The following is a 26443-nucleotide window of genomic DNA, read 5'->3' as shown; positions in this document are numbered from 1 at the left end:
GAAGACATGGGCAAAAGATATGAATAGACACTTCTCCAAAGAAGACATCCAGATGGCCAACCGACACATGAAAAAATGCTCCACATCACTCATTATCAGGGAAATGCAAATCAAAACCACAATGAGATACCACCTTATTCCTGTCAGAATGGCTCACATTAACAACTCAGGCAACAACGGATGTCAGTGAGGATGCGGAGAAAGAGAATCTCTTTTGCATTGTTGGTGGGAATGCAAGCTGGTGCAGCCCCTCTGGAAAACAGTATGGAGGTTCCTCAAAAAACTAAAAATAGAACTACCCTACGACTCAGCAAATGCACAACTAGGCATTTCTCCACGGGATACAGGTGCGCTGTTTCGAAGGGACACACGCGCCCCATGTTATAGCAGCACTAACAACAATAGGCAAAGTATGGAAAGAGCCCAAATGTCCATCAATGGATGAAACGATAAAGAAATTGTGGTATATATATATAATGGAGTATTACTCGGCATCAAAAAGAATGAAATCTTGCCATGTGCAACTATGTGGATGGAACTGGAGGGTATTATGCTAAGTGAAATTACAGAAAGACAAAAATCCTATGACTTCACTCCTATGAGGACTTTAAGAGACAAAACAGATGAACATAAGGGAAGGGAAGCAAAAATAATATAAAAACAGGGAGGGGGACAAAACAGAAGAGACTCTTAAATATGGAGAACAAACTGAGGGTTACAGGAGGGGTTGTAGGAGGGGGGATGGGCTAAATGGGGAAGGGGCGCTAAGGAATCGCCTCCTGAAATCATTGTTGCACTATATGCTAATTTGGATGTAAATTTAAAAAAATTAAAAAATTAAAAAAAAAAGATCCAGACAGGTTAAAAATAAAGGGGTGGAGAAAGATATATACCATACTAACACTAATCAGAAGAAAGCTCAAGTTATTTTAACTTCGGACAAAGCACGCTTCACAAGAATATCCTCAGGAATAGAGAGAGGACATAATGATAAAGGGGTCAAATCTCCAAGAAGACATAGCAATTTTAACGTCTATGTGCCCAACAAGAGACCGTCAAAACACACGTGGCTCTAGGCCACCGTAGGGCTGGGAGAAAACTCTGGGCCGGCCCCCTCCAGGGAGCCAGAACCTTCCCTATCCTCACGTGGAATGCCATTCCTGCCCCGGAAGCCGCACCCTACACATCCTTCAACACGGGAACCTGGACGCTGGAGGCTGTACAGCCTCTGAATTGGGACTCCCTGCTTTTGTTTATTTTTGAGAGAGAGAGACAGAGCACAAGTGGGGAAGGGCACTGAAGCGGGCTCCGGGCTCTGAGCTGTCAGCACAGAGCTTGACGCGGGGCTCGAGCCCACGAACCGTGAGATCACGACCTGAGCTGAAGTCGGACGCTCAACCGACCGAGCCACCCAGGCGCCCCCCCTCCCCCTTTTTTTTTAGCTAGGAGAAACGTGGAGTCTGCCCATCTCATTGATCTGTCTTCAAATCTTTAGCAAACCTGCCCCCAAGAATCCTCGAGAGACTCTCCAATCTTTGCACCCACCGACCACAGTGTGCTGATGGCGAATGGATCCTCCGGATAAGCACTATTCCTGCGGACCAGGTGTTACACGTCGGATGCTGTGATTCATACGTCACAAATCCTCAAGGGCATTTCTAAATCTGCTCAGTCACTAGATGCTGGATGACACCAGGACCATGCCAGCCCTCACGAACTCGAAGGACTCCTCACACGTGCAACACACGTTAACTTGCGTGATAAACCCACACTCCGTATCTTCACCAATAGTAAGCCAGGCGATGCCCCAGTCCTGTTCCTCCCTTGTCCAGCTTCGGGCAACGTCTCCTCACTCGGCCTGTGTCTCGAGGACCATGCCCACCTCTGACCTCTAAGAGCCGGAGTCTGGACCCAGCAGGACTCGCTTAATTTTCTTGTAACCTGAACCAGAAGACACGTAAGAACCCTAAGGCGCTGACAGGCACAATTTCAAGTGTGGGTTTGTTCAGAGTAAGTTTCCGGACCAAAGGGAGAGAAAAATAAAGGACATCAGTAACACGGGCCCCAGCTAGCACATTCTACTTCCCGAAGGTTACCTCAACACCTGGTTGACTTTTTGTACAATGGCAGTCAAATTAAAGCAAGGAGGTATTCTCGTTTTATGTGATGTTTATAAAGTTTTTGAGATCTTTATCACGTTGATCAATTTAGGTATTTGCTGGGGAGACAAATGAAACATTTAGCAATTAGGAAACTGGCAAAATTAGTCTCTCATACCTCATGAGGTGGATTTCCTGGCACTCCGTTCGTAGAAGAGCCATTCTACTTGGCCTTACCGCCACGGGCACCGATGTCTCCCACCGCTGACTCCTGCGGAAGAATTTACAAACACTCACAGCACTTGGGGGCATGCAGGGTGGTGAGGAGGGGTGGAGACCTGCACTCCAATCAGAGTTTCACCACTTACTGGCTGCATGACCTTGGGAGGTTTATTCAACTTCTCTGAGTCGCCTCCCACAAAATGGGGTAATCATTAACCCTGTGGCTGTGTGGCCGTTAACAAGATAGCGCATGTAAAGAATGCCCAGCTCATGGGGCGCCTGGGTGGCTCAGTCGGTTAGGCGGCTGACTTCGGCTCAGGTCATGATCTCGTGGTCCGTGAGTTCGAGCCCCGCGTCGGGCTCTGTGCTGACAGCTCAGAGCCTGGAGCCTGTTTCGGATTCTGTGTCTCCCTCTCTCTCTGACCCTCCCCTGTTCATGCTCTGTCTCTCTCTGTCTCCAAAATAAATAAACGTTAAAAAAAATTAAAAAAAAAAAAAAAAAAAAAAAAAAGAATGCCCAGCTCATACGAGAGCCAAGTAAAGAAGCTACTGTCCTTAGGAGGTACTGTCTTACCAAACGAAAGGACAGAAAAGCACATGTCCTCATTCAGGCAGACCCCACCAAGGGTACTGCAATCCTCCACAACACGAGGTTTCTCTATCCTTCCTGGGATCTTCAGACCCGGGAGCCACACGGTATGTCCATTCACGAACCGGTGCCGTCGGGCATGAAGAGAAATTAGTGAATGAATTTCTTAGTACCTATGTAGTACGCAAACCTGTAATAATCTTTTTTTTTTTTTTTTTTTTTTAAATAAAACTGCTTTGATTTAGGAAGAGAGATCCAATGTTTAGCATGTGCCAGTGACGCGTTTTCATTACTCAAGGTGCTTTCCCTTTCGATTCGCAACACTCGCCCAAGAGTCCAAGCGCGGGAGAGGCTGTGCTAGAAACCCATCCCAGGATTCTGGTCCTCTGAGTGAGACACACGGCCGGAGCCCCAGGCGGGACACGATCCCAGTCTTACATCTGTAGCAAGGTGGTCTGTCTGCATTTTGAAATTAACTTACCTGTGTGATTCTTTTGGTGTACTTTGGAAAAAAACAAAAAACCAAAAAAACCCCCACTCACACACGTTAGGAAATCTCAAGGGGAAAGAAACATGATCGCCGCAGGCCCTGTCTCAAACTCCGGGAAGACATCCACAACTCAGGTTTTTACCTTGCTTTAATGACTTCGTTTACGACCTCTGGGAAGGATGTGAACACATCAGGAGTAACAGCCATTTATGTTTTAAGTATCAGGTTTTATTAAAAAGTGCATTTTGATTAATTTATGGTCTAGGTAAGCTGTTAAGATATCAGTATACTCTCTGGAATAATAATAACTTTACAAATATTTAAAACAAACAAAATTTTAAAAGCCTTTTTATTTCCTTCACCATTATTGTTTTACAATACAAATATCACCTTGTGAATACACAGGAAAAAAAAAAACCCTACGGAAGATAATTCTGCTGCACGTAAAATACAGAATGGATATATATACTTCTTCATTCTTAAAAAACTATTTTGTTCTCCACATTGGCAAGTATGGAATAGAATACTTCCCCAAACATACTTCTGTTAGGAGTAAAACTTAGAGATACATGCAGTTTCTGCACAAATATATTTTAAAGAAATAGATCTCTGTTTTGTTGTTCACCAACAAAATTGTCATCAGAGTATGGATAACTAATTTATAGCTTTCAAGTTTTAGTTAAGTGATCATTTTCAAAACTCTCTTTTTAAAAACAAAGTATTCATGGCTGTTTTCACTGTATAGTTAAAATCGAACCACCAAATAGATGAGAAAATAATTTAAGTGGTACATGTCATTGCCACCTGCTCACAATATGGGAACAGGGCTCTGGTTTTCTAATTAACTCCCCCATTCGTTAATTCATAGCAATTTAAAAACCATAAGCAGTCTTCAGATTTAATTTAGCTATAAATGCAAAATTTAGTAGTGTATACATACATTTATATTTTCATGGAATATTTTATTTTAAATAAAAACATTTAAGATTGCCTACTGACCATACAATCAAGACAAGAAAGGCACTAGAAACATAGACAAATTTCTCTCCCAAGAAGCATTTTTTTTTTCAATTTTAACTCTCTTCTCTCTGACATGTAAAAATCTTGAAATTTGGTTTTCATAACATCATTTTGAAAAATAAAGTTAGGAAATACTTAGAAAATCACTTTATAACAGAATCTTTTTTTTTTTTTTTTTGCACTTTTTGACACACTCTCTCTGCTTTTTACAAAACCCAAAGTTACCACACCTTTCTGTGTCTGTCATTTTTTATTTGAATAGCGGTGCAACAGGTAGAAAGATTTCAGAATCGAACCCCATTCAGGTACTTAGAAACCTTCATAGAGACATTTGCTAGAAAATGGCTTACAGCCCAATCTTTGGGGCAAGAGATATGAAAAGTATGTTTTCCCAAGAAAATAATACGCTTTATTTTCCAGATGTGACTGGAAAGACCAGAACTGATGATAGAAAAGCTTACATCTATGCTGTTGCATCGTATACAAAGGAACGTGGTGATGCAGCTTATGCGGAACCCCAGACTCACGAACAGGAAATGTGTGCAGTGCATGATAGGTTACGTTTTCTTTATTGTTGTCCCACGCAGGTCCTTTGGAGAGAAAAAAAGATCACAGTGCTGACCAGGTAACTCAATAGGTTAAGTCAAGGAAACGGCTGAAAGATAACGGGATCGTCTGTTTATGGCGTCTGCTCTCACTGGAGTTCTCAGCACTTGGAAAGGGTCCTCGTCCCCCACTTGGTGCGGCCGTTATGTGTCGTTCACCAAGCGGCTGTATTTCACCTGCCTCCCGAGGTGGACCACCGGCCAGGGGAAGGGCCAGTGGTAAGATCGAGGTACGATTCCTTGGACATTCTTTTCAAAGTACTGAAATGGCCTATACCACCACACCCTAGCCAGGAGGTTCATCTGGGAAGCTTCTTTGAGCACCTATGACGACAAAGACAGGAAACCAGGTCAGGGAGACCAATCCATGGGCCCCCAAACGAACATATGTACTTTTCTAACGATCTTCCACTTTAAGTGGATGTATTTTCCTAATTACAATTCACAAAGGACCCCGGAACGGCCCTGTGTCCACCCACGTACCCCAGTTTCACACGCACGCCCCCACTCTGCACTCGTGTGCTAACCAGGCCACCCCCTAGCAGGAGAGCAAAGAACTCCAACTCCGGGAGCACACGGAGAACGCGTGGCTTCCTCGATCTCTTGTCCGTAAGTGTGTGCCCCTGTTAGTGTCTCTGTTACTCTTCTGCGATGGAAGTTAAATGTTCAGCTGCTCAGGGGCCCAGGCCAGAAGAAGAGGGGAGGGGTGCCAATCAAACAGCAGGGGGGCCCAGTGTGGAAGGCATTTGTCAGGGACGGGGGAGGGTGATACCTGTTCTAGAAGGATGTGATCTCTGCGTCACTCTACTAACACGTTTCTTGCTCATTTTTTGTTGCGAAGTGGGTCAGCGTCACGAAAGACCGCGCAATCCCAGTTGCCTAGCCCCCCTGGAGAGAGGCCTAAGACATCCGTGGGTTCTCTGCACGTCCCCCCGCCCCAAGCCAGCACCGCCAGGCCAGGCATTGAGAGAAGCTGTAATCAGACAAGGGGAAAACTCACTTGCTGATTGGCCATAGTGTGGTACCACCAGAAGAGTCTTGTGGTGATGTAATACGCCACCACCACGTCCACAGTGTAGTGGTCATGCGCTAAGAGAATACAGAAGATCCCAACCACGCTGAGGAGCCAGCAAATCCAGTGGTACCACCACAGTCGTCGAGGGGAGTCTGAAAAGAGGAGCGATTCACAGCGGTTACTCTGATCTTTCCGTCTGAAAACAGATCGTTTGGGCTGCAAATTTAAGGGTCTTAGCTTATGTGTAGTCAAGGTTAGAATGGAAGCAGCTTGGGGCGTCTGGGGGGCTCTGTCGGTGAAGCGTCCGACTTCGGCTCAGGTCACGATCTCGTGGTCTGTGAGTTCGAGCCCTGCGTCGGGCTCTGTGCTGACGGCTCAGAGCCTGGAGCCTGCTTCGGATTCTGTGTCTCCCTCGCTCTCTGCCCCTCCCCCGCTTGCACGCTACCTCTGTCTCTCAAAAACAAATAAGTGTTAAAAAAAAAAAAAGAATGGAAGCAGCTTATCTTATGACGTGACTTTATTAGCATTGTAATTTATACTTGGCTACTGCTTGATTCACATATAAAGACAGTTGAGAAGGACAACTGAGGATAATGTGTCGTGTTCCATTAAAAAAAAAAAAAAAGCCTGTCCACTGACGTCTCATTCAACTTACTTATAAATAATTTGGGGTTAATGCTCCAAACAAAAATCAGTACTTTTTGGTCTATAGATCCTTACACACGGACTAGGCAATTAGAATTGATCCAACTGTCTTACTTGCTTCCCAAGCTTTGTGACTAAACACTGACCTGAAACTCTTTAAGAGTCTCAGATTCCGGGTTGATGGGGGGTGGGAGGGAGGGGAGGGTGGGTGATGGGTATTGAGGAGGGCACCTTTTGGGATGAGCACTGGGTGTTGTATGGAAACCAATTTGACAGTAAATTTCATAAATTAAAAAAAAAAAAAAAAGAGTCTCAGATTCCATTTCTCAAACAGAAATGAGAAAGAATCCAAATGCCTGGGGATTTTGGTGCAAGTGCATTCAAAGGCAGGGTAGTGTCAGGTCAATACCTGTCCGTACCTTGATTTGGAAGCTCCCACCTGAAGGGAGCACCATAGTCTCTATTTGTCCAGGCCTTCCCACTTTGCATTCTCAAAGAATGGGCTGAAGAGGGTCTGAAGTTTTACGCAAAAATGTCACTTGAACGTGATCCGTCCTCCCCACCCAGGGGGAGAAAGGTTAGACTTTCACTGGCTTCTCACAGCATACAAGTACTACTCATTTGGGGATGCCTGGGTGGCTCAGTCGGTTGAGCGTCTGACTTCAGCTCAGGTCATGATCTCACGGTTCGTGAGTTCGAGCCCTGCATCACGCTCTGTGCTGACAGCTCAGAGCCTGGAGCCTGCTTCAGATTCTGTGTCTCCCTCTCTCTCTGCCCCTCCTCCACTCACACTCTGTCTCTCTCTGCCTCTCAAAAATAAAGACAACTAAAAAAAATTAAAAAAAAAAAAAAAGAACTAGTCATTCGTTTAACCAGTATTTATTGAACATCTACTATGTGCCTGGGACAGGAAATGCTCTGGGTATAGAGATCAACAAACAAAACAGGCAAAGAGCCTGCCTTTGTTGGGGGAGATCCCTTGCTGGGACAGAGGAGACACAGTAAAAATAATTATAATAAAGAAGGAGATTTTACACTGTGTTAGAAGGTGTTAAATGCTGTGAAAAAATAGAGTTGAACAGGAGAAGCAGGATCAGAAACCGAGAAGGGGAAGGGAGGTTTGCGACTTTAAATGGAGTGGTCAGGGCAGGGGTGGGGGGCACCGTACCCCACCCTCAGGAAAATCTGCATTGATACACCCTACAGCTACCATTCATTCTTCATGTCATGTCAGTCCCGACATGACATCCGTTTTAATTTCTACAACCTGTCCCTCGGCCATAGAGCGGCTACCAGCATCTCGCTCTAAAGAAGAGGAAGCTAAGACTCAGAGAGGTTAAGGTCTTTCCCCGTCACAGAGGTGGGGACGGCACCAGGACTCAAAGTCAGAGGTTGTGAGCCACGTCCTCCAAGTTTCCCGACATGGCCGTGCTTCCTTTGAGGATAAGACTTCACTGCCTTTACAGTACAACCAGCAGGGAGCACTCCCCAGGCTGTGACACCCCCCCCCCCCCCCGGCAAAAGGGCCAAACCAACAGAAAGTGCCCCACGCGCAACCCCCAGGCCCCTCCGGACCGCAGGAGAAAGAGAGCCTCATGTCTCACAAACATAATCTGAGAGAAAAAAGGGGGCAAAAGACCATCTATAACGTCATACCATATGTTAATTTTAGAAACCACAAAACCATCATCGGCAAGACTCAAGACATGCATGGACATGACACAGGAACATGGGAAGTGAGGCATGAACAGCCTTAATCATATGTTAGGCCTTTATGTGCTTCACAAAGGGTTATCTGAAACAGATATGGTGAATGCCAGCATCTGTTAAATCTGAGCAGGGGACGGGGGTTTATTTAAGTATTTTTTGTGTGTTTCGCAATAAAATATTTTAAGTACATTTAAAAATATATTTCAGGTAGTTGTTTGTAAGTTTCTGTGTTTTGAGAAAGACTGGGCAAGCAGGGGAGGGGCAGAGAGAGCGGGAGAGGGAGAATCCCCAGCACTGTCAGCGCAGAGCCTGATGCTGGGCTCGAACCCACGAACCGGGAGGTCATGACCTGAGCCGAAATCAGGAGACGGATGCTTCACCGACTGAGCCCCCCAGGCGGTCCTTATTAGTACATTTTAAAGGAGACTCCCATTTGGCGCCTGCATCACTTAGTGTCCCTGAGCCCCCGGCTTCTATGAGGGCAGAGACCTCGCTGACCCCCACGCGCAGCATAGAGCGGTGACACGCGGTCTACATCACATGCCACCAGGCCTGGGCTCACGAGCTTTCCTCCCGGCTCCTTCCAGCGGCTGTAGCGCAGCCCGAAGGCTCTGCCGACACCAGAGGAGACGAGGCGCCCCCCGCCCCCCTCCCAGGGGCAAGAGCGGTGACCCCGCCCCCCGCGCTGGGGGCCGCGGTATCGGGTGCGGTGGGGACGCTGCCGGAGGGCTGTCCTCGACTTACACTCTTTGATAAATAAGTAAGTGAGCGTGAGCATGACCGTGTGGCCGCTGTACAGGTAGTCCCCGCACATGTTGTGAGAGCCGGTGATGGACAGGCCGCCACCGGCAATGAGCTTCATTATCCTCCGCACTTGTGCTTCCCAGTCTCCGAACAGCTGTGGGAGAGGAGAGACGAGAGGGTTACCAGTCCACCCCCGGGTGCTGTGGCGCCCTCCTCCGGTCAGGGCCAGGCTCTGCGATACCCTGACTTCTGCCGAGAAACGCACACCTGGCCCTGGACGTGGCTCTCGGCACCACCTCTGCCATTTCCCGAGACAAAAGGCATCTGTGGCTAGTCACAACCAGCCACTTTCACCTGCACCTGAGAGCTCGTTAGGGCGGTCGGGGCTGGACGCCGGAGAGCCAACCCCGTGATCAGAGGGCTGGACCACCAGGGAGGGGCGAGGGCTGGAGGTGGATGGCCAGTGACTCATCAGTCCTGCTTTAGTCCTGCTTACAGGGGCGCCTGGTCGGCTCCATCGGTTAAGCGTCCGACTTCTGCTCAGGGCCTGATCTCGGGGTTTATGAGTTCGAGCCCTGCATCGGGCTCTGTGCCGGCAGCTCAGAGCCTGGAGCCTGCTTCGGTTTCTGTGTCTCCCTCTCTCTCTGCCCCTCCCCTGCTCATGCTCTGCCTCTGTCTCTCTCTCTCTCTCAAGAATAAATAAAACCATTAAACAAAAATCCTGCTTACATAACGATGCCTCCACAGAAATCCACAAGGATGGAGGTTCAGAAAGCGGCCAGGCTGATGAGAAAGTAGAGATGTGGGGAGCGTGGGAGCCCCACGCCCCTCCCCAGAGACCTCGCCCAGGGCATTCCTTCCATCCGGCTGCCCTAAGTTACATCCTCTTATAATACACCGGGTCTCTGGTAAGTTACATGTTTTCCTTACTTCTGGGAACAACCGTTAGCAAACTAACCAAATCTGGGGGGGTCACGGGAACCCCCAATTTACAGCTCAGTGGTCGGACGCACAGGTGACAGTCCACACTCGTCACTGGAGTCTGAAGGGGGAGGGGTCAGTCGGTGTGACACAGAGGTCCCTCCAGGGAGGAAGCAACAGAACAAACGCCCCCCACACGTGCTCACAGAAGCACCCGGTGTGGGTGCTGAGGAGAGGAGGCACACGGGAATGTTCCGGCTTTTTGAGCTTCCGTCAAGACACGTAAACCCCCCACGAAGGCTGCCGTGCACGTTCACTAGAGAGGAAGCGTGTGGCCACAGCCGGTCCTTGCGTGCGTGCGCTTTCTGGAGCACGTTTCAGCAGACGCTTGGCCCATTTTTAAAATTACACTGATAGGGGCGCCTGGGTGGCGCAGTCGGTTAAGCGTCCGACTTCAGCCAGGTCACGATCTCGCGGTCCGTGAGTTCGAGCCCCGCGTCGGGCTCTGGGCTGATGGCTCGGAGCCTGGAGCCTGTTTCCGATTCTGTGTCTCCCTCTCTCTCTGCCCCTCCCCCGTTCGTGCTCTGTCTCTCTCTGTCCCAAAAATAAATAAAAAACGTTGAAAAAAAAAATTTTTAAATTACACTGATAGAGAAAGAGTAACTGATCGCGGTTTATGACGGGAGCCACTTGGGGGAAAATATCTGGGACAAGTCCCCGTGCTCAGCTTACAGGACAGCGGCTCTACGGACCCAGCTGATGCTGGAGGCTGAGGAGGTCAAACGGGACTTTCGGCGACCAAAGCAACACAAGGCACTGATTGGATGTACCTTCAATCTACTGAAATCACGTGAGTGGAACCGTGTGCTCTTCCTTTTCAGCAAGAGTGAAACAATCTCACGGATAAATCTCCGTCTCTGATGCAAGTCTGGGCTGCACGCCGGAGTCATCAGAGGCTTAAACAACACACTCCCTGCCATTTTTCTTTGCTATGTCCAACGGTCTGTATCTTAGGTTGCCAGCACACTAGTCACTTTTAACCAGAATTAAATTAATCACCCTGACCCTTTTCAACATTTCACTGATAACATGCCAGGCTTTGGGAAACACGTGGTCTGCTACAATTTCCCTTTAAGAAAATGTATCAAGATTTCTAGTCAAGGATGGCAGGTTGGATACATGGCACAGATTTCCAAATTCAAAGGGTCACCACAAGAAAACAGACCTCTACAGCAAGACTCGGCACCACGAGAGTTCAGGTACGCAGTGGGGGTTAGCAAGAGACCCTAATGCCTCCAGAAATCAAAGACAAGCTTCATACTTGGGGTGCCTGGGTGGCTCAGTCGGTGGAGCCTCCGACTTCGGCTCAGGTCATGATCTCACGGTTTGTGAGTTCGAGCCCCGCATCGGGCTCTGTGCTGACAGCTCGGAGCCTGGAGCCTGCTTCCGATTCTGTGTCTCCCTCTCTCTCTGCCCCTCCCCTGTTCATGCTCTCTCTCTGTCTCAAAAATAAGTAAACATTAAAATTAAAGTCATGATGTATTTATAAAAAAAAAACACACAAACAAGCTTCATACAAAGGATCAAAGAGTCAGCTTTTTCAAAAACAATCCTGGAAGACAGAAGGCTTTGGAAAAATGCCTCCAAGTTCCGTGGGAAAATGATTTTCAACTTAGCAACCTATGCCCAGCCATAGTCTTTTTTTTTTTTTTAATTTTTTTTTTAAGTTTATTTATTTTTGAGACAGAGAGAGACAGAGCATGAACGGGGGAGGGTCAGAGAGAGAGGGAGACACAGAATCGGAAGCAGGCTCCAGGCTCTGAGCCATCAGCCCAGAGCCCGACGCGGGGCTTGAACTCACGGACCGCGAGATCGTGACCTGAGCTGAAGTCAGACGCTTAACCGACTGAGCCACCCAGGCGCCCCTGCCCAGCCATACTCTTAAGCGACCCTGCAGTACAGGATCGACTAAAGCTGTTTTCACAAGATTTCACAGTATTTACCACCTACATACTCTTCAGGGAACTAGAGAGCATACGCTTTTGTAAAGCAGAAAGAGCAGAAAAAAAGAAGAGACAGGATTTGCTAGGTCGTCAGTGAAGGCAGAGCCGAGGGGCTGTGAGCCTGCACAGTGAACCATGGCGGGGGGTGGGTACGGGTGCGAGGGTCATCCGCGGGAAGGTGAAACCACGGGGGTGAGTGTGCACACAGAACACTAAGAAAGCAAAAGGCAAGGCAATCACGAACTCTCTAAGAAACAAAATGTTGTGCACAAGAGTCATTATAGGAAACGACTTCAGCGGGCTACGAAGAGCATTTAGAAACTAATAGTGTGAACACGAAATGTGGAGTTAAGTCAGAACAGAAATCCAGACCCGGACAGGGAAGAGGGGACAGGAAGCAGGACCGCCCACCGGGGGGGTGGGAGCTGGGGCACCGTGGACCCTCCCTCCAGCCTTCCCGTAGGAGGTCAATAATAAGACTTCCATCAGAAAAACAGAGAAACGGAACTGCTGTGTCCCTTATAGACCGCAGGGTAACACACACACACACACACACACACACACACACACACACACACACACACCTGTGAAAAGTAAAAAGCTATGAAGATAAGCACCACCAGCTCAGTTAAAATTGTTGAAAGCAGTTAGGAACGTGGGCTGGAGTTGGTCAGGGCTCAGGGGGACGGATGGCTACGGTGTGTCGTGAAAGTTGTACAGAACCATTTTGTTTAAAAACATTTTTAAAATGTTTACTTATTTTTGGAAAAAGAGAGAAGAGTATGAGGGCGGGGCAGAGAGAAAGAGGGAGACTCAGAATCCAAAGCAGGCTCCAGGCTCTGAGCTGTCAGCATAGAGCCCGACGTGGGGCTCAAACTCATGAACTGTGAGATCATGACCTGAGCTGAAGTCGGATGCTTAACTGAGCTACCCAGGTGCCCGTTTTTGTTTTGTTTTGTTTTAGTATATGTGCTGCCGAAGCGAGCACTGTTTTGTTTTGTTTTAAATTGCACATATGTAATAAACACGATAGAAATTTTTCAAAAGATTTAAATGGAAAGTTGGGTCCAGTTCTGTCATAACAATGCATAATATAAAGAGGAAAATTATGGCAACAAAAGCCTGGGTAGCTTTTCATTTTATTCCATTTCAGATGGTCTTTCCAAAAACTGTGTTTTTTACACTAGAAATCCTATTCTCAGGCACCACCACCCCGTAATTTGCCCTCCCATTTTAGCACGAAAATATTTGTAGGGAACCTGTACGCGTGGGGAGGAGGGAGACATTACCAGGTAAACACAGCATCGAGAAAAAAATAGCTGAAAATTAATGCTGCATTTCTTCCAAGTGCCCTTAAAACACCTAAGCTTTCTTTTAAAAAATCTCTTTCCATGGCTGTCAAACCTCTGGGAGGGGCAGTCTCTTCAAACTTAGTGGGAAACAGGAAAAGAAGGTGGATAGCTATGGCCACATAAAAATTTTAATTATGTTTAAAAAAAAAAAAAAAGCAAACAAAGTAAAAGACATGTTGCATAACAACCGGAACGGAAACCAGCTAACATCTTTTTTTCACAGAAACTGACCATATGAACCAAGTAAATAAGACCTACGTGGGAGACAAAATGTATCAGAGGACAAAGGATATGACCAGCGGGAGGCATGGAGACTGCCAAACAAACAGATACAAACTTTGCTCGTGCATCAAGTTAGCAAGGCTGAGGGAAGTGGAAGCAGGGCTGGGGCTGGCGGGGCACGCCCAGCGGCTGGGTGAGGGGGGGTGAGCCGAATGTACCTGCCAGCCGGGAGGCGTGGCGGGCAGACTGGGCTCTGCCACTTAGCTGGGTGATCCGAGGCGGCCGGACCAGTCTAACCCTCCACTTCCTCACCTACCACTTGGGGAGCATCATCGTTATGACAATCTACAAAATTCTCCTGCAAAAATCATCGTCGATATTGACCGGCAATCCAAACCGCATCGCCTGTGACTCGTTTACACGGAGTCTCAGAGCCTACCGCAAAGAAATGATCCCAGATGGGAATGAACGCTTTAGGTAGAACTCTTCCACTATGATATTACGTATAAAAGGAACAGAGTGGAAACAATCTAACCAGGAATTGTTATTAAATAACTGCTTGCTTGCTACTCGAAGCCCAGGCCGGCAAGTACTGGCAACATCGGGAGTCCCTATAAAACGATTCTCAAACCTACTGAACCACCATCTGAGGTGACTGGTTAGACTCACACCACAGTGATTCAAATGCGTTGACTTGGGCTACGACTGCGTAATAAATTATGAACGAAATCAGTTTATAATGTCTGTGTAGTAAGTTTGTATCATAAACATCGTCTCTTATCGAGGAAAAAACAAAACATTTGGCATAATCAACTGTATTTTTTTTTAAAAACAAGCACAGAGAACACGTAGAATGTACAAACTACACGTCAGCAGGGTTTCAATGGAAGCTGGCAGGATTTCTCCCAGGCTCTGTCCCAAAGGGACTTCTAGAAGTCCCCGCTCCTTGGGCTAGAAAGAGAGGAATTCTCTTGGAAGTCTCCAGTTGTGGGATCTCGGCGGCCTTCGAGTGCAGGCAGGACATACGGGAAGAGACTAAAGAAGAGGAAAAAACGGGAACTCTGGTCTTCCCTCTCATGCTTCCTTTAGTTTCATTCCCCAATCTGCCTGCCCCCCTCCTGCAGCATCCTCAAAAAGCTCTGCGAACATTCTGCGGGGTGTTTCTTACTTGCAGTCGGTGGGAAAGAGCATGGACTGCGCTCACCCCACTGTCGCTGGAAAAGTACCCCGCCCCCCACAAGAGGAGGCTGTTGAATGTTCATTTCTGAAAGCAGAGATATTTTGGGGGATGTTCACACAAATCACTGTCTCAGTAGACGCTACACAGCTGTAGTAATTCACTCTGTGAATTATCGTCTCTTAGGGACACAGAAAAGTCAGTTTTCAGTGAAAATACAGCAATTTTCTTCAGCATCTGATGAATGGCTAAGAAGTAAACTGGCCCAAATCGCTTAAGCAATAACAAGGCACAGGAAGAAACTGCGAGCAGGAGGAGGCGGGAGAGGCTTCCTAATGACACAGACTAATCTAGTACAGTCAGAAACCGGTGAGCCCCTGGCTATTAGAAAGCAGGCTTCCCCAAGTTTTCAGGGCTGAGTACCAGAGCGCTTGGATGAGAATTTGTTCCCCATCACCCGGTTTGCACACGGTCTAGCCCACTTGCCTCTTCCCTTTGCTGCATCTGAAGAGCAGGGACACTCACCCCCTACTGGCCCCGAGAGGGCACACCCGCCGGAACCGAGCTCACCAAATAACGCTGCGTCATCCAACGGCTCCGGTCTAACCCTGACGAACGGCCGCAAGGCGACGGGAGAGGAAATGCTACCGAGTATAATCCGTGCCCCTCACCGAGGCTTCGCCCTGCAGAAGCCCTGGAAAATCGGCACGGCTGGTCCCATCCGCCGGCTGCTCAGTGTTGGAGCTGGGGAGGGGACCCAAGTCCTGGGACCCCATCTGCCACTGTCCGAGGCACTGCAGGCCCCCTGCACACCGCCGGTCCCCCCAGCTTTGCATAAACCAGGACCTGGGTACACGCGGAGTAATTTTCCTCCAGCGGCCTCCTCCTGTCCAGATGTTCAGAGGTCACGTCCTGTGATCATGCCCCACTGCAAAGCCATGCAGCCAGGTAGCTCTCAAATTACTCCATTCATTCATTCATTCATTCATTCATTCAATCAGTCGATCATTCAATGACTCTACCTACTACCATCAGGGCAAATAACTTTTTGTCCCATTCCTGAAGAGCAATCTCCCCGCCAAACAGAAAAGTCACTCTCCTCTACAACAAGCCGAGAAGGCCGCTCTGAGCCCCCAGACCACAGGCACACCGGCTAGGGAAGCAGGCATCGAGGCACGGAAGGGCTGGCGGCATGCCTATCACGCCCGAGCACCTGCAGCTGAGAAACACACGCTCCACACTGCGGCTTCCCTCAGCTTCTCCCCCTGATGACGGAGCCCGAAACGGCAAGACTCCGCCGCTCCCTGCGTGTCACCCGGCGGGGCAGCCCTCCCAACCAATGACGCGTCCGTAAGAACGAGCAGGAGTTATGAGAACGTCCTTCGCGGGAGAGGTGGTGTGCCTGCGGGTTGGGTGAACGGTTCTTGTGATTCCGTACTCCCGCCCCGCACGATTTCTCACACCGTCTTACTGCTACTTGAGCGGGCAGGAAAAAGGGAGTGGTAACAGGGGGATTTTGTGTACGAAAACATTAGCTTTCGTGGGGATGGAGAGTCCAACTTTTCCACTGAGTTTCCCCATTAATGATCCGGTCGTATCCGCACCAGCCTGTGGGGTGGTTGGTGCAGAGGCTGTGACGCCCATTTCACAGATGAGCAAATCAGCAGAGAGGCTGTTTCTCTGTTTCACCCAGTGAGTCGTCTGGGCTCAGATCCCACCTCTCCCCTCCCTAAGCGAGCTTGCCTCTGGGGCCCTACGGACGGCCTGCTGTTGTTCCCAACGCCTCCCCAGATGACAAAGGCTCCAGAGCATCTCCAGGTTGTGGTGGCGGTTCTCACGAAATCCAGCCCACTTTACGCACGTCATTTCCAGGCAAGTGCACAGGAGTACTCGCTGAAGAGCCACTTTCCATAAGTGGGTTTTTTTTTTTTTTTTCCATTTAAATCAAACTTCCCCGTTTCTATAAAAGTTGTTCTCATGGAAATCGTTCACAAGCCAAGGGCACGTTTTCCGCCTTCTCTAACAAGGTGTTTCCCACCTGTCCTTGACTTTCCTCGCCCTGGGCTGGGCTGTGCCGGAGGGGTGCTCCCAATGTCTCTGAGTCTGCCTGCACAGGAGCACAAGCCCCGGGTCGGGGTCCGGCGTCCGGGGGGCTCTGGACGGACACTCTGCCCAACGCGGCCTCAACGGTCTCTCGTCTGGAAGATGGCAAGGATGATACTTCCTCGCCCACGGCACCCCCAGCCAAAGTGAGGGGAGGTCTGCTACAAGTGCCTGCTCCGTTATAAAGTGCGTCCAAACTTTGGGCAGCATGGCAATGACCATGTCCTTCGGGGAGAACCCCACCCCGGCACCCAGCAATCCAGATCGGGGTGGCTGTCCACGCGGCCCTCACCGACTCTCGTCCGTGGTCACAAGGCACTTTTCTGAACCCTTCTCCTCCACGTGGTAACTGCTTCATTCCCGGGAAGACTTCGTTTCACCCACAAATATCGCGTCCACCTCCACTGATGTGGCGAGATTTCACTGCGCGTCCTCTTAGAACACATTCGTGCAACTTCTAAAAGGACGTTTCCCTCCCTTAAGGTCTGAAGGATCTGGCTCTCTGCACCTCTCCATTGTCAAGTGTATCCATCCATTCTAATACTATGCGGGTTGTTTTCTTTTTTGTTTTATTTTGTGGGGGCACGGTCTCTCTAATTATCATCAATAAAACACGAAATGCCCAACCAGCCTCCCTTCCTCCCCCTAAAAACTTCTGTATTTTTTTTATGACCTCTAGTAAAGGAGACTTACCAAAGCTTCACAAAATCTTAAAAAAAGGTTGGCTCCAGATTTCCCATTTTCTTATTTGTTACATTAAATAAATCCAGTATTTCAGCAAGGCACTAATCACCCTTTAACAAAAGTACACTTGCTTTTAGTGTTGAGCGATCCTTTAGCCTCACTTGTTCATGAAGCAAAAATTTATAAGCAAATTCCCTCAGATGTTTATTAGGAAAATCCCTAAATCTAAAGGACAGTACAGGTCTTCCTCGACTGTACTGCATCCTAATAAACCCACAGTGAGTTGAAAAATTTAAGTGGAAAATGCGTTTACTGTATCACTGTAAAATCAGAAAATCCTAAGTTGAGCCGCTATCCTTGGGAATCGTGTGTCTGATAAACACCCACAGACTCTGTGCTTAGCCTCCTCCATCATCGATGTGCTGCCACCCTTGCTCCATTCTCCCTCTTTTTCCTGGACCAGCTGAGGACAAACTGAATATGCTAGGACATGTTCCTCCACTGTCACACTCCTAACTTTTAACAACAAGGCAGTATGGTCCCAGTTAAGACATCTCTGGAATGCCCTTCACAGCTCTTATGCCCCGGCCAAGGGTCTGATCAGAGAATGCACAGTGAGGACACTTGTCACAGTCTTAATTTCTCCCAGTCTGCTAGTTTCTCGGTCTTTGTTTTTATGATGCTGATATTTCTGAAGAGTCCAGCCTCGTTTCTTTACAGAATGTCCCTCAATTTGGGTTTATCTGATTGTTTATGTTCAAGTCCAGGTGAAATGTTATTGGCAGGAATATTACAGAAATGGCAGGCCCTTCTCTGCACACCATAGCGACAAGCATCTCTCATCATTTGTCCCGTGACCGGTTTGATCACTTGGCTACAGGAGTGCCTGCCGGATTTCTCCACCAAATACGCACCTCTGCCCCTTTATAATTAATAAGCAGTTTGTGTTCTTTTCTAAATTAGCTAAGTATCATGCCCTCAACCTTTCACCTAATGGCCTTAGCACCAATAATGGCTCCTGCTTGAATTACTACTGTAGTCGTTACAAATGGTGATTTTCTAGTATTTCTTTTACCTTTTTCTCCCTCAATTCTTAAAAGCTTTTTTTGCTCTAATGTATTATAATCAACTACTGTCATTATTTCATTGTGATACTATAATTATCTCAAACACGGCCAGCGGGAACCTCTCCAGCAGGGAGTATGGCTTCTCAATGGGACGCCCTGGCCTGCAGTGGCTGGGCAGCCCTTCCCTCAGGACACAAGTCCATTTGTCCATCTGCCCCTACTCTGACACAGTGGAAAACGCTTCCTGGAGACCCATCTGCCACCACCTGTGGGTCTCCCTGGGGTGCCTACTGAGTTCTCTGAGCCTGGTGACCTGCTTACTCTAGACAGCTGCTGCCACGTGGAAAACCTGTCACCTTCCCAGTGTCCCCCAAACACAGCCCTCCCTCTCCACCTCACCTCTAAATCAGGCCATAGTGGCAATGCAGCCTCATCGCCTCCCTCACGACCCGAGACGTGGCCAGACTCCCTGCCCCGTCACTAAAGACCGACAATAACTGGGAGACAGCGGTGGGGGGGGGGGGGGGGGGGCAGCTCTGAATCAACTGTAACTCCCTCACACCCCCGGGGGTGCCAAACGACAGGGTGTTTAGGACAGGCCCGGCATCCGGCACCTGGGCAAGTCCTCTGTCCCCCCTCCCTCCCAGACAGCTGGAGGGTCCCTCGAAGGGGCACAGGTGACCACCTCTCACTCCTGCTATGCCTTCCCCCGCAGCCTGGCTCCTCGGAAGGGTGACAAGACCCCTCAAGTCTGCCCACTGTGCCTCTCCAGCTTCATCCCTGGCCACTTGTCACTGGGGCCCACACCCAGGGTCACTCCCCTTCCCCAGGCCTCCTCTGTACTTCCCCGTGGCTCAACCCCACCTGGTGAACTCCTCACCCTTTGAGACCTGGCCGGGACGGCCGACACCCAGCAGAGTATGCTACCTTCTGCGGGCACCATAGGCAGGTGACGGCGATCTGCCGGGTGACTCAGGGGAACCTGGGTGCCCATGGAGGCCCCTGTGGTATCGACCTGTGTATCCTCAAATCTCACCCCACACAGGGCAGGTGCTCTAGAAATGCTTGTTCAGGAAACAATCTCCCTGCCTCACAATCTGGGGGCTCTCTGGGGATGTCCCGTAAATAAAACCACGCAGAAAGTCTAAGGCTTATAAAATGATGTAAAACTGCACATATCAAGGGTAAACCAAAAGGAAATGGGAATAACTGCACAGAAAGCAAGATGAGAAATACGTAAGACGACGATGCATAAAGGACTAATAAACATACGGAAACATTAACAGTAAACAGGGCTCTGAGTGATTGTAAAAACTTTCCTCTTCCTGTATCGTTTTTAGTGTATGTACAATAAATGTGTAGTTTCTTTAAAATGGAAAAAAATAATCTTTTTAAGAGAGAAAACAATCCAGTGCATTTCTATTTTTTTTTTTTTTTTTTGTCCCTGAAAAAGGAAGAGAGCATTGGAGGCAGACAGAGGAAGAGCCTTGGGATGGGGAAGGGTCTGGAAATTACCTGCGAGAAATAGTTAAAAGTGAGATTGAACACGGAAAGGGGGGTCACGGTGACGACGGTAAGAAACTGGGCAGCAAAGCAGAAAATGAGGTGAAATCGCGCACTGACAAATTAAATCCCACACGATTCCACAGCAGGACACGAAGCTACTTTGGTAAGGGACGCAGGCCGTGTTCTCACGGCCGACAAGGCCCGCGGGACCTCGTCACAACCTGGGATCGGCGGGCGTGCAGGGCCGCCTGCCACGGGGCAGCCACCTGAGAAAGCACCAGAAGAGGCCACGAGGTCCCCGCAGAGCAGGAGTGGGGCCTCCACGTCTCAACCGAGGGCTGCAGGAGCTTGGACCTTTCTCGATTCTGGGACGCGGGCAGGAGAGAGCACGGAGGCCGTTCTGTCCCGACCGCAGAACAGTGAACCCCCGCTGCCACCCAAACACAGCCTGTCCAACGGCGGGCCACGTTCAAGTGCATGGGGGCGGGGGTGCAGGGAAGAAAACACAACTTCGCACCTGAGGAGAACCACGTCACTAAGACGCTGTGTCAGATCACGGCACCGGCCAGCCGAGCGCCCTTGCTGCCATGTGACCGTGACCCTCTCTGTTCCAAGGTCACCACGGAGACCACACAGCAGAGCCCAGCATGCACCTCAACGTGATCTGAGCCACGGATTCCCTCGCAGGGTAACTGGCGAGAGAGCTGAAACAGCCCCACGGTACCTCCTCCGTCAGCCATGGGCTGTGCGCGAACCTGGGGCCCGGGGCGGGTCTTCCTTTGCCCCGACGGTCAGAGCCAACGTTCGTACGGAAAGCTAAGGACACCACAGAATTCGCAAATGTTTGCCGTTGCGTTTTCTTTTTTAAAACTGGATCTGAAAGAGCGGGAACAAGAGGCAGGTGGCTATGTTCTGGTTGGTTCACACGCCCCTGGCAGAAAAGCTCTGATGGCGGTAACGGGGCCGATGGCGTGACCGGCTGGCGTCCGCTAGGCCAGAGGACACGTGCGTCCCAGGAGCTCCTCGTCGAGCAGCTGCACACCGCAACTCCCCTCTGCATGTCCCCAGGGGGGCTCAGCTCTGTGGCGGGAGCACTGACGGAGGCCTCTGTCCTTCGTGCCCTGGTCACCGCACATGCCCGTCACGGTCCTGCCGAGTGCCGAGCACACGGCCAGGAGATGAGCGTACTGAGTGCCGCGAGCCTGCCAGGCCCTTCCTCCTGGAAGCCCCACGTCCTGGGCACCGGCATTAGGACTCCCAACATGACGGCAGAACCGACAGACGACGTCACACACAAAGCGTCTTCTACGGTCCAACTCGTCCCACGCAGCTGAATGACGCCGGGACACCGTGCGAGGTCCACCAACCGACAGGCCGGGAAAGGGGTCACGTGGGGAGCTCTCGCCTCTGGAGGCTCTACTTCCCGCCCTGTCTCGGGCCTTTTCACGTGCCCGCATGCAGAACGTGACGGCTCCCGTGCTCGCCCAACCGTGACCCCGTACCGCTAACCGTCCTAGACGGCGCCCCACTCAGGGGTCTCCCAAGCGCCTCACGCATAACTATCCCAGTGGGAAGACCCAAGGGGCCTGTGAAACCCTCATTCCCCACGTCAGGTTTTTGCCCAGGGGTACGACCTGCGCCCTCCTGCCCTCCCTCCGGGGGACGGCCAAGCACCAGCCGCTGCAGCGCTCTGCACGGGGACCACGAGGGCGCGGGCTTGCACCAGGGGGCCGAGGCGCTGTCCACACAGGCACCTCTGTCCCCCACGCTCACTCCTCGCTCGCCGGCCCCTGGAGGCGTGCGACGCAGGCCGGCCCGTGACGCGAGCGTTCGCCGGACAGGGCAGGGCGTAGGGTTGAAGCATACCCTGCCTTTGGCGTTTTCCGTCGACTGAGCCCTATGTGCTGCCGTCTCCCCCGAGCTCTTTCAGACAGACCCAGAAAGTGTCACTAGTGCTGTGCAGCCACTAAGGAGACTGGGGAACTGAGAAGGTCAATGCAACTGCCCTGGCTGGGAAGGGGCTGTGTGAGACCGTCCTGACTCTGACCTCAGTTCTTCCCACTACTCGTTACTCGGTCGGTTTGTCCTTTTATGGGGTGAGAAGCCCCCTCTCTGTGCAACGGGTCAGGGGGAGGCTGTTCTGGAGGCGAGGCTATGGAGGGCGGGGTGACTTCCTGAGGCTCCTTTCAATCCTGGCTGATTAGCTGTGGGCAGGGCTCTGAAGCAGCAAAGCTGATGTCCAGGGTCCCCCTCTAGCACCCCTTCTCCCCCTTCTGACACCGTTCTAGTCCTCAACTGGTCACTCGATTGCTCGAGCTTGGCCCGCCATGCCAGGGGCAGCCCCGGCCTCCGTGGCCTCCCCGACTCTTCTGTCCAGCATCAGAAACCATTCCCTTGTTCCTGGGGACCGTTCCTGCCGACGGAGTCACAACTGAACTGGAATCAAGTCTCCAGAGCCAACTTTCTATTTAGAGAAAAAATGGAGGACAGAAAAAGGCTAATCGACGCTACAAAGGAAAAACCGGATAAATCCAGAACGTGGGATACCCCACGGAATAGCCTGTCTGATCTCCATGGGTTACGAATGGGCTTAAAACAAGAAAAGAGGGAGAAAGGAGAGAGTACTGGCCTAGAATTGGAGACTTAAGAGACAGATCAACTAAATGTAAGGAAGTTGGCTCCTGTAACTTGTACAAACTGATGTTTTAAAAAAATTTTTTTTTTTAACATTTATTTATTTTTGAGACAGAGAGAGACAGAGCATGGACGAGGGAGGGTCAGAGAGAGGGAGACACAGAATCCGAAACAGGCTCCAGGCTCTGAGCTGTCAGCACAGAGCCCGACGAGGGGCTCGAACCCACGGACCACGAGATCATGACCTGAGCCGAAGTCGGCCACTTAACCGACTGAGCCACCCAGGCGCCCCCAAACTGGTGTTTTTAAAGGCATTTTTAAGACAACCAAGATGGTCTACGAACTGGGAACTGCCGATACCGAGGAATGACAGTTGATTGTGTTGACTACACCAACAGCATGAAAGTTATCAATAAAATGTCCAAAATTTTCAGATGCATACTAAAGTAGAGAGCCATGAAACGGCATTACCTGGGGTCTGTTTTAAAATACCTCAAGGGGTGCCTGGGTGGCTCAGTTGGTTAAGCGTCCGACTTCGGCTCAGGTCATGATCTCGCCGTTCCCAAGTTCGAGCCCCACGTCCAGCTCTGCACTGACGGCTCGGAGCCTGGAGCCCGCTTCCGATTCTGTGTCTCCCTCTCTCTCTCTCTGCCCCTCCCCCACTTGAGCTTTGCCTCTCTCTCTCTCTCAAAACTAAATAAAAAACATTTAAAAAATACACATATACTTTTAATTTTTTAAATACGTCAAAATAAAATGAGATGAAGCTAACGTAGCCACTCTTGATAATCACGGCGTCTGGGGGGTTGGGCACGTACAGCTTCCACACATGAGGTTCTCTGCCCTGGGAGACGCGCATGAACGGTTTTAGAATAAAAATTATTTTCTGAGTCCTTTCTTCCACGAGCCTAAAGGAATTAGATTGAACACATTGTAACTAATCGTGCTCACTTTTTTTGCTAAGCTGTACTCACGCTTCATCCCCTCCCACGTTCTTTTATTTAAAAACTCCCAATTTCCAAAGGACCGTCACGAGGGACGGCCCCGCTCGGGATTTCTGGCGACACCATAAACCAGAGGCACGTCTGAGGTTTCGTTTTTTGGCACGGTTCCTGCTGTGACCTCTTGTTTTTACCAAGAAAAGCCACAACTCTTTATAGCCTCGGGACCTTGGCTGGATTTGCCTATGACTCAGGCAGGCCGTGAGTGCCAACAGGCCCCGGGCGTGGGCCGGCCGGCCTGGGCGCGATGGCAGAGAGAGACCGTAAGGAGAAACGGAGCGGGAGCCAGGGCGGGGGGATGGCCGCACGGCACAGTCCTTCACGGCCGATCCGGTCCGTGGGCCCGGCCAGACTTCCCATCTACCTAAACGGGCGCGCCCCACTCCCCGCTGGAGACGCTTCCCGACGTGCAGACTTTTTTTAAGAAGCCGAACTCAACTTAGGCACATACATCTCAACTGTCAGCCTACTACTGAGAACACACGGCTGATCGCCAGCCTCCCCCCCGGAGTCCACGTGCATCACTGGAGCCTCCCGGCGAAGATATTTCCTACAGCCCGGCAGCCCCAGGCAGGCACTCAGTTTTCAGAGGCCGCAGAAGGGAGGGGACGAGGTGGAAGGGGGAGGGCGGTGGGGCTGCTGTGAGGGACGAGCGGAAGCTGGGACCTATTGTTCTTTGTGGCGGCTTCTCCAGGGTGAGGAGTCTGAAGTGAACCAGAGGAACAGAGAAGCAGGGGACCAGCCACCCTCCTGGGCACACGCCTGAGTCTTAGAAGGGAGACCGGTAAGTAAGCACGTAACTTAGCGGGGTCCAAACCTTCAAATGATAAAGACTCCGCTTCAAAAATCCAATAGGTTTTGCAGCTCTCTTTCATGGTTCCAGCAGAGAAACTCTCTCTTCTGGAAAGAAGAAACTTTATAAAAGGGGAGGGAGCTGAAAGGACACGGGTGTTTTACCAACATCAGCGCGATGCAAAAAGAATCATTCCAAACACATCGGAGCACCCCGTATTTTCTCCCAGCCTAACCGAGGACGCCGGCCTCTCCTTACTGCTTGAGAGCTTTGCTGCAAGCCAACATTTTTACGACTCCATCTTCTACTAATTATTTCAAAAGTTCCAGTGACCTCCCTAGTTGGAAGCATTGCAAGGTAAAAGTTATTTTGTGAACCGGGTGGAAAAACAGAGACGGTAAGAGGAACGGTTTACGTTAGCGAAAGGTCTCTGTGCCGCCAGAGAGATCGATAGGGCCACACGCGCCTCTGGGGAGCGGTGACCTCGTTCGGGTGGGTGGAGGGCACGAGGGGACAGCGTCTCCTGCTCTGTCTGCCGTTAGAGATGACCACCGCAGGGATTAGTAGAAAGAAGGAAAAAATATCACTGGAGGCCGAACCTTCCACCCAAGAGAGGGGAAAAAAGCATATACGAGCTCTTGGATCTGTGTCAAGGGAGCGAATGGTATTTTAAAAGTTTGGCAGGAAAAGCAAAGAGCTACACCCACACACGCGGCTTAACCGCCTCCAGCGCACTCACCAGACCACATATGCTCCCAGCTGGGGCGCATGGCGGGGCCTGGAGATGTGGGGGAGGGGGGAGGGGGCGGGCGCCGGGCCACACTGCTCAGTAACCTTCCCGGACACGGGCGGGGGGGGGGGGGGGGCCTTGACTACACTCTGAAGAAACTTCCACCTTCGGCCTTAGTCAAAGGAACCCCGGGCCGGAGGACAGACAGAAAACACAGGGAAAATCACAGTGAGCAAAGATTACCTTCGGAGAGCAGTTGAAATGCATACCGGGCACCGGGAGTGTAGTTACATACATTGTGATACAGCGGTAGAGGTACAGCGTGCCGACTATGCAGAAAAATCTTCTGCTAATGATAGACCTGGAGAAAGGGAAAAACAGGGCACTCAGTCAGGAAATTCTGCAGGTGCATTTCAGTTCTCCGTGACCCGACCAAGCCAACCCACCCAACGTTCCTTGAGAGCCTAGAATAAGAGTGTTCTCATCAAAGCCAATAGACTGCGGTGAGGATTCTGAGAACGATGTTGTGGTTTTTGCTTTTTACTATTAACTGGCCCAGAGAGTCTCCAGTGCTCGCTGCTGCTACTGATTAGGCTACCCGAGGCCTTAAACCTGAGCTGACGTTCGCCTGACGTGTAAGGGCCCCGCCCCGTCACAGCTGCCTTAGTGTCTGTGCTTAAACGCGTGCAGTCTCTTCTGTCATACAAGGAAAATGCTCAGAAAAGTACAATGGCACTAAAGTGCAAATTCAAAATTCTTCTGACCAGGAATGGGTCAAGGACACTGAACAATTTCGCTTGTACGTCCCAGAAAGGGATTCTCCGAGCTGATCTCTGAGAAAGCATGATGTCAAGGCAAAGAGCCTGAGGGCCAGCATGTGAGCCCGCTGCCCCTCTCCGTTTCCTACCCACGTGGCCGTGGGACAGGCCACGGACATCTCTGACTCGCGCTCTGTGTACCTGTAAACCTGGGGTAATGGCATCAGAAATCCCGTATGGAAAGCCCCCGTCACACACGCACGATGGTTACATGGATGGACGACCAAACAAGCAGGAAAGAGACACAGAGGCTCTTCGTCCTTCACCTTGATGAGCCTTTCTAACGAATTACC

The 26443-nt window shown here is 50.2% G+C and overlaps 1 protein-coding gene across 6 annotated transcripts in view; it reads right to left on the bottom strand.

Moving 5' to 3' along the window:
- Positions 1-3606: 3606 nt before the first annotated feature.
- The window catches only part of SGMS1 (sphingomyelin synthase 1), a 282666-nt gene continuing 259829 nt past the window's right edge, over positions 3607-26443 (bottom strand). For all 6 annotated transcript variants that reach the window (XM_058696322.1, XM_058696324.1, XM_058696323.1 and 3 more), the window contains 4 exons: positions 25576-25693; positions 9140-9293; positions 6026-6192; positions 3607-5349 (listed from right to left, as the gene is read on the bottom strand). In XM_058696322.1, the coding sequence (XP_058552305.1) occupies positions 5170-5349; positions 6026-6192; positions 9140-9293; positions 25576-25693 (619 nt within the window). In that variant the 3' untranslated portion in view covers positions 3607-5169. The remainder of the gene's footprint in view (positions 5350-6025; positions 6193-9139; positions 9294-25575; positions 25694-26443) is intronic.

This window comes from Neofelis nebulosa, chromosome 13, assembly GCF_028018385.1.
Source record: "Neofelis nebulosa isolate mNeoNeb1 chromosome 13, mNeoNeb1.pri, whole genome shotgun sequence".
Classification (NCBI taxonomy): domain Eukaryota; kingdom Metazoa; phylum Chordata; class Mammalia; order Carnivora; family Felidae; genus Neofelis; species Neofelis nebulosa.
The sequence above is the reverse complement of the archived record's forward strand: the minus strand, read 5'-3'. Positions and strand labels throughout refer to the sequence as shown.